General features: G+C 35.7%; 1 protein-coding gene across 1 annotated transcript in view; it reads left to right on the plus strand.

Moving 5' to 3' along the window:
- DDC (dopa decarboxylase) overlaps nt 1–6,925 on the plus strand; it is an 81,105-nt gene extending 74,180 nt beyond the window's left edge. The window contains exon 14 of the mRNA XM_058181690.1: nt 4,178–6,925. Within this exon, the coding sequence (XP_058037673.1) occupies nt 4,178–4,387 (210 nt within the window). The 3' untranslated portion in view covers nt 4,388–6,925. The remainder of the gene's footprint in view (nt 1–4,177) is intronic.
- The last annotated feature ends 879 nt before the right edge of the window (nt 6,926–7,804 follow it).

The raw sequence follows: 7,804 nt of genomic DNA on the forward strand, positions 1-7,804 counted from the left end.
GTCTTAAATATACTTGGTGATCAGAGTTTTCCCAGATGGCTGATGCCAACTCTTAACTATGAAAAACTGCAGCATCTTCTTTAGATGAGTTAAATTGTTATCAGTCATTAGTGAGGGTTTTCTATATTTTCAGCACTGATTGAGTATGATAGTTTTTATAGAATGTTTCCAGTATTCTTAAAATATAATCAGCTTTCTTAATACCAATTATGACAAGAAAGATCAAAAAACAACCCTTAAACACAGTGACCCTTAACTACATTTTTTTTTACATTTTGAGAGATAATAATGTGTGATCATTAGCTTATCGCTTGAGTAGTGATACACTAAGATTTTATATGATTAAACAGGTGAATACAGTTTATAAAAAGCAAAGGAAATTAAGGAAATTAACCTTTCAGCTGCCCTCATTATCAAGCAAAGCAGCTTTTTTTCTTTCTTTCTAGCATGCTAATGTCCTTCTTTTATGCAGTTTTCTATTAAATTCAAGACAATATACATATATACAGTATGGCCTGTTATAAAATAAACAAAAATAAAAAACTTTCCCTCTGTAAGAAAACATTTTGATGGTAAAGATGAAATAAAATGATTAGATTGAAGAATGTGGAATAGATAGTACCACTACCAGAGAAATTTTCAGTTGACTGACCAACAGCACACAGTGGCTAGTCCTCAATGGAACTGTATTTATGTGGAGGGAAGCATGCAGTGGGTACCTTCAGAGTACTGTCTTGGATCCAGTGCTCTTTAATAGCTTTATAAATGATGTAGATTGAAGGGGTGCTCATCAAATTTGTGGATGTCACAAAGCTGGGGGAAATCACTAACACTAGAAGGATCTTAACCGAGTTGACTAGCTATCCAATAAAATGCAGGTCAGTGGTGAGAAACGTAAGGTCCTTCACTTAGGAAAGAAAACCAGTAGTACCTGGCTCAATAGTAGTATCTGTGAGAAGGATCTGGGTGTCCTTCAGTGGATCACTTCTTAAGTATGAGTCAGCAGTGTGAGGCGGTTGCCAAAAAAGCCAATGCAGTCCTAGGCTGCATCAATAATAATAATAATAATAATAATAATAATAATAATAATAATAATAATAATAATAATAATAATAAATTAGATTTCTATACCGCCCTTCTCCCGAAGGACTCAGGGCGATGTACAACCAAAATAAAAACCCAAACAATACCATATACAATTAAAACAAAATTTAAAAACTTATTATACAATTGGCCGAAAACTTTAAAACATTTAAAATTCTAAGAACCCATTAAAATTCATATAAAATTTAGAAATATAAAATATAAATTTAAAAATACAACAAAATTTAAGCCAGCCCCGCGCAAGTAAATAAATACGTTTTCAATTCGTGGCGAAAGGTTTGAAGGTCAGATATTTGGCGTAAACCAGGGGGAAGTTCGTTCCAGAGGGTAGGAGCCCCCACAGAGAAGGATCTTCCCCTGGGGGCTGCCAGCCGACATTGTTTGGCAGACGGCACCCTGAGAAGTCCCTCTCTGTGTGAGCGTACGGGTCGGTGGAAGGCATGAGGTAACAGTAGGCGGTCCCGTAAGTACCCAGGCCCTGAATAGAAGGATAGTGTCAAGATCACAAGAAGTTGTAGTACTGCTCTGTACTACACTAGTGAGGCCATAGTTGGAATATTGAGTCCTGTTCTAGTCAAAAAGATGCTGAGGCCCTAAAAAGAATGCAGTGAAGAGCACCAAAGGTGATTATAGGTCTGGAGGCTAAATCATATGATGAATGGCTAAGGGAACCAGGTACTGTATGATTAGCCTAACAAAAGAGAAGACTTAGGGGAAACCTGATATCAGTCTTCCAATACAGAGAAGGGGGGGTAGGTTTATTCTTCAAAACACCTGAGGACAGAATAAGAAGCAGTGGATATAAACTTATTAAATTGAGTTCTAACCTGGAAATAAGGAGTAATTTCCTGACAGTGAGCATTATTAATTAGTGAACCAGCTTGCCTTTTGGAATTTTAGATATTCCATTGCTGGAGATTTTGAAGAAAAGCTTGGACAACCATTTGTCCAGGATGTTGTAAGGACTCCTGGCTTGGACAGGGGTTTGGACCAGAAGACCTGCAAGGTCCCTTTACTACTATGATTCCATGAAATTATTTTTTCCAAAAAATATAGATCTGCCAGTGAAAACAGTGAAAAGGCCTGCTGGATCCGAGCCTTCCTATACTCAGTTTATTCCACATTATACCACAGAGTCTTTCTTATTTACTAGTGGAGATTGAAATTTGTATTTATTGAATAAAATTATATTTATGTGTGCTTGGAAGAAGCAAGATTCCCTGCAAAGTTCAAGGTCTGCTATTGAACATATGTACAAAAGGATATTCTGCTTAATTTGTTTTTATAAGATGCTATCATCATAAGCTCCTTTTACAATGAATGGACTGAAACTGTGGCATGAATTTGGAGTGCACCAAATTATTTAGAGCAGTAATCCGCACAAACTATTTATAGCAGTGTTTAAAATATATCAGTTAGCCAGATGTATGGGTGTAACTTGAGAGTATTTTCTCAGGACTGATTCAACTATAGTTTTAACTGGGTAATAGTGAGCATCCTAGACCAAGCTAAATAATAATAAAAAAAATGCTATAGAATTCCTAGAAACTTGGCTTTCAGAGAAATCAGCTATCAACAGACACAGAAATCACATTTACATACCATCCAAAAGAGGCAATAAAATACCTAAGAAGATACAAAAAGATCACAAGACATCCTCTCCAGCGGCCTACACCCAGTTAAGCAGGGATTAACAGGGAGCAAAACCCACATTCATTAGCACCGTGGACTTTAAATCCTTAATTGCCTCTCAGCATCGTAATGCCCCCTTGTGTCCAGTAGTTATATGATTCTGAAGAGTCAGTGCTCTTGAATTTAAAGTTTCAACCACATATCTGATATGCTTATACAATTTATATTAGAGGATCATCAAATAGTTTGCAATAAAACAGCAAAACATAATAAACCAAATGCATTAAATCAGCATAAAATAACATTTAGTAAAACCTATTCATTAAAAAATAGGATTGTAAAGAAGCAGCGGCTAGCAGCTAATATTTGTAGTCACGGATATTTCTTGAACTCCATTGACAACAAACAGTTTAGGAGCATGCCAAATGATGTCCATGTTCTTTCTGAGTGATTATTATTCTTTGTAGAGCAGGTAAGTCTTTCAATATTGAACTCCGAAATTGTTCATTTAGAAAGTTTCCATCTTACTGTGATTCTGCTTTAGCTTATTGGCTTTCATTCTCTCCATTACTGCATTTAAACACATCCTGCATTTAGGGTGTGCTCAATTTCTCCTGATTCACTTCTTCAGAAAAGTAAAGATGAGTGTCAAATTTATATTACACATAGAACTTAGAATCATACTGGGAATAATAAATAGTACCAGAGATAGAACAGTGCCCTGGGGTACCCCACAGGATAATATTTGTAAGATTACCCCTTCAACTTGGAGTAAACCATCGTAACATGTTGTCCCCCAGCCACTCCCTTATAGAATATAATCTAGGAAATGTTATTGATCAAACAGAATCAAAAGAATTGCAATCCCTCTGTCTCCCTTTTTTCCCAAGCTGTCAGGGTAACCATGTCTAGTTCTGTTACAAAACCAGGCTTAAGTCAAATTGAAATAAAAAATGAATAATTAGTTTCTGTGCAGATATTATCTTTTGTCCTAAGAAGGGGTATCTGTGACTGGATAATAGTCAGAAACATTTTTGAATTCAAGATTTTTTTTCTTTCAGAAGTGGGTAAATTTAAATGCCCCATTCCATCGTGCAGAAATGCTTTCTTCCCTCTCTGGATCAACCAGTCAAGTCCCATTGGTTAGCTCAAATGATCCCAAATGGTCAAAGGTCAAGAAACGGTGTAGAAGGTTAAATGGTTACAAGTCTACATCCTTTTCTTTAGGCCTCATTCGTTGAACTAAGCTGGACCTAATGGTATTCTGAGTACCTCAATATATATTGCGTGAAAAGCAGTCAACATAAATATGAACAATGTTATTCTTGTCTTACAAATTGTAACACGTCCACAAGGGCTTTAAGGTATCTCTGACACAACTTCAAGAATGGCATATATTAACATGAATAACTATTATTCCATAATTTTATCATTATTCTAGGGCAGCAATGAACTTAATGAAGTGCTTCTTAAAAACATAAATGATGCCAGGAAGATTCATCTTGTTCCATGTCATCTGAGAGGAAAATTTGTGCTGCGTTTTGCAATTTGTGCCCGCACAGTGGAATCTTCCCATATCCAGTTTGCCTGGAAACACATCACAACAATGGCAAGTGTACTTCTGAAAACACAAAAACAGAGTACTGAATAAAAGACAAAAGGCTGGATTCAACTCCAAATATAAAGGATAACATAAATTCTGTCTTGTCTGATACTTGTCTGTCACTGCCAGGAACATACAGTTCTGTAATTAGATTGAGTGGGTTTATAGATAAAAGCGTAAAACTGATAATCTTCATTTAATGACCATTGTTCGGTGACTACATGAATTTGTAACAGCATGTACTGAATGGTAGTTATGAGTGATCCTTATTTTTATGCCTGTCACAGTACTTTGTGCTCATGTGATCGCTGTTTGCAATCTTATTTGCCTGCTTCTGACAAAGTCCATCAAGAAGACGGCATAATGTTGCAAATGGTGACACATGACATCCTTGCTTAACAATCTGTAGTTATTTTCATAACAACCAGAGCATCAGAAACACTGTTGCTAAATGGCACAGTTATGTGACATCAAGCTTTATGACAATGTTGCTTAGTAACAAATTCTAGTTCCAGTTATTGTTGTTAAGGGATGATTACCAATAATGGCTATTGGTGTTCAGAGGCCAAATGCCAAAAACCTTATCATTGTTCCAATATGTATGAATCTGACTGTAAGCCTGACAATTATGATCTTATCCTGTTTGGCCCCAACATCAACCAGGTCAAAGCTATTGGCAGAATATAACAATGAATCAATCTTCCTGCAATAATCTGTTTTTTTAGGCCAATGGTGATGCCTTATGGCAGATGATACCAAATCATAAAGATCAGAACTATTAGATAAAAGTTTGCTCAGCTAGAAGACTTTGTTGTCACTTGTTGCAGTGCAGCAAATTAAAAAAAAAAAAGACATTTAGAGGGACGGTAGACAGCACTACTGCTTCTTTTCTGATAACATTCACCTTACCTCCGACATTGCAATTTTCATCTCAGCCTTTGAATATTTGCATTTTCAAGTTTTTCCTTTCTAGCATTCCTTTTTTTCCCCTTTTTGATAAAGAAAAGGGGTTTTCTGAGAAAAAAAAAAACCACCTGGGTTTTATTGCTACCTCTTCTTAACGTTAGTTATTTAAACAAATAGGCTTTTAATGAACTGAAATTATTTGAAGACCATTTATTGAATTAAGAATCTTTTGGTCCAACAAATGATAATTGGGGTAAAACTATGTAATCTTGTCCAACCATGCTTTCTCTTGTTATTGGTTTGCAAGTATAGAGAATTATTGATGATACATTAAAAAAATGATGGAAATATTGATAACTCACTGAGTCACCTCAAGTTGGCATATAAACATATAAACTTGATAAATAAATAAACTCAAGTCTAGCACCATGATTCTAATTGAATTACAATACTGTTGCAAGTTAATGTTTCTGTGTAATTTTCTTGAAGTAATTGTGCCTTGCATTATACCCATTATGTGACAGATCCTGCTTTATGTTTTCTACTGTTATATAATCAAATGTACTAGAGTGTATTTTTTTCTGTATAAATGCTTATTTATTTATGCCTCTAGAATGTTTCCACTGAATGGGATCTTAGGGCTTGCTTGATCTTCTAAAGCAATGTCGTGAAACTCAAATAAAATATTAACTTAGAAAACCACCACATTTGTCTATTTCTTTTTTATTAATACATCAATACATTGTAATCAGATATGAATTAAATATTACTTACACAAAAAAGAAAAGCATTATTATAAATTTGACTTTTGTTTTCAATATTTATGGCTATATATATTTCCTCACCACCTCACTCTGAGCTTCCTCCGTCAAAATATTACTAAATTAGCAATAGCAATAGCACTTAGACTTATATAGTGCTTCATAGTGCTTTTACAGCCCTCTCTAAGCTGTTTACAGAGTCAGCATCTTGCCCCCAACAATCTGGGTCTTCATTTTATCCACCTCAGAAGGATGGAAGGCTGAATCAACCTTGAGCCTGGTGAGATTTGAACTGCTGAACTGCAGTTAGCTGAAGTAGCCTGCAGTACTGCACTCTAACCACTGTGCAACCTCAGCTCCTTATTGCATAGATCATCTCTTCACCTCTTATTCCCACTTACTATCTCCTTGCTTTTATTTCATGTGCAGAAAAGATTATTTTGTGCAGTTTTCCTAAACCAGGTACACATTTGTGTACTATGCAAGAATATGAATATTTTAGAAGCGACATGAAATTTTTTCTTCCTCAAAATAAAGACTGATCTAACTACCATATTTTTTGGAGTATCAGACACACCTTTTTCCCCCCAAAAAGAGGGTGAAAATCTGGGTGCGTCTTATACTACAAATGTATAACCCAGCTTCTCAAACGAAGGTTTCAGAGGTTTCAGAGGATGAAAAAAGCATCAGAAATGGAGCTTAGAAAAAAAAAAGCTTAGAAAAAAAGAAAAAAGCTTAGAAAAAAAGCCCCAAATGGAACTTCATGGAACTTAGGAAAAAAGCCCCAAACAGAGCTTCAGAAAAGAAGCTCCCAAATAGAGCTTCAGAGGCTTTTTTTCTGAAGTTCTGTTTTGGAGGCTTTCAGAGGCAGAAAAAAGTTTTTTCTGAAACAGAGTTTCAGAGGCAGGGAAAAAAAGCCAAAAAAAGCAAGGCACAGAGCTCACAACCAAGGAACCTGTTGCTAAAATTCACCTCTGGGAACAGCTGATTGGGGATATTCCAGGAGGCCGATCCACCTGCCAATCAGCTTTTTTCTTATTTTCCTCCCCAAAAACTAAGGTGTGTCTTATACTCTGATGCGTCTTATACTCTGAAAAATATGGTAGCATGAAGGCAGGATTAGAACTCATTATCTCTTGGTGTCCAATCTGACAAATTAACAAATTAATATAGTATTACACAAAACTGGGTCCATATATAAGGGTTTACAGATATAATACAATCATTCTTTTTTTTTCTTGGAATGTGATAGTGTTATGAAATATTTTTTTAAAAGTAAAAGCATAGCAAAAGCATTTGAATCATCTTGTTTTTATCCCATTTTCCCCCTTCTTCTATTGAGGCATCCCAACGTATTTAAACTTCAAATTTAAGTTTGAGAAACTAGAGAAACTTGTTAATGATCACAAACCTTGTTTGAAACTCAACAAATATTCTGGAGGGAGAAGACACTTGATTGTAACCTGTTTTACAGAAGTGTTTTGTAGAAAGAAAAGTCCAATCTGGTTCCAATCTAGGAAAAAGACACTGGAAATAAAATGGCTGGTTGGAAAGAAGATCTCTGTTTATTGGGTTTTCAGAAACTTCAGTGAAAGCAACATGTAAAATGAGGACCCAGATTTTGGGAGGCAATATGCTGACTCTGTAAACCTCTTAGAGAGTAAAGCACTGTGAAGCAGTATATAAGTCTAAGTGCTGTTGCTATGTTTCTGGGGTAGCTGACAAAATGGCTGAATGAGTGGATGGATTTTTATAGGGTTCTAGGATTTGGTGACTGAGATGCTCCAGGGGATTATGC

This window comes from Ahaetulla prasina, chromosome 4, assembly GCF_028640845.1.
Source record: "Ahaetulla prasina isolate Xishuangbanna chromosome 4, ASM2864084v1, whole genome shotgun sequence".
In the NCBI taxonomy this organism is placed as follows: domain Eukaryota; kingdom Metazoa; phylum Chordata; class Lepidosauria; order Squamata; family Colubridae; genus Ahaetulla; species Ahaetulla prasina.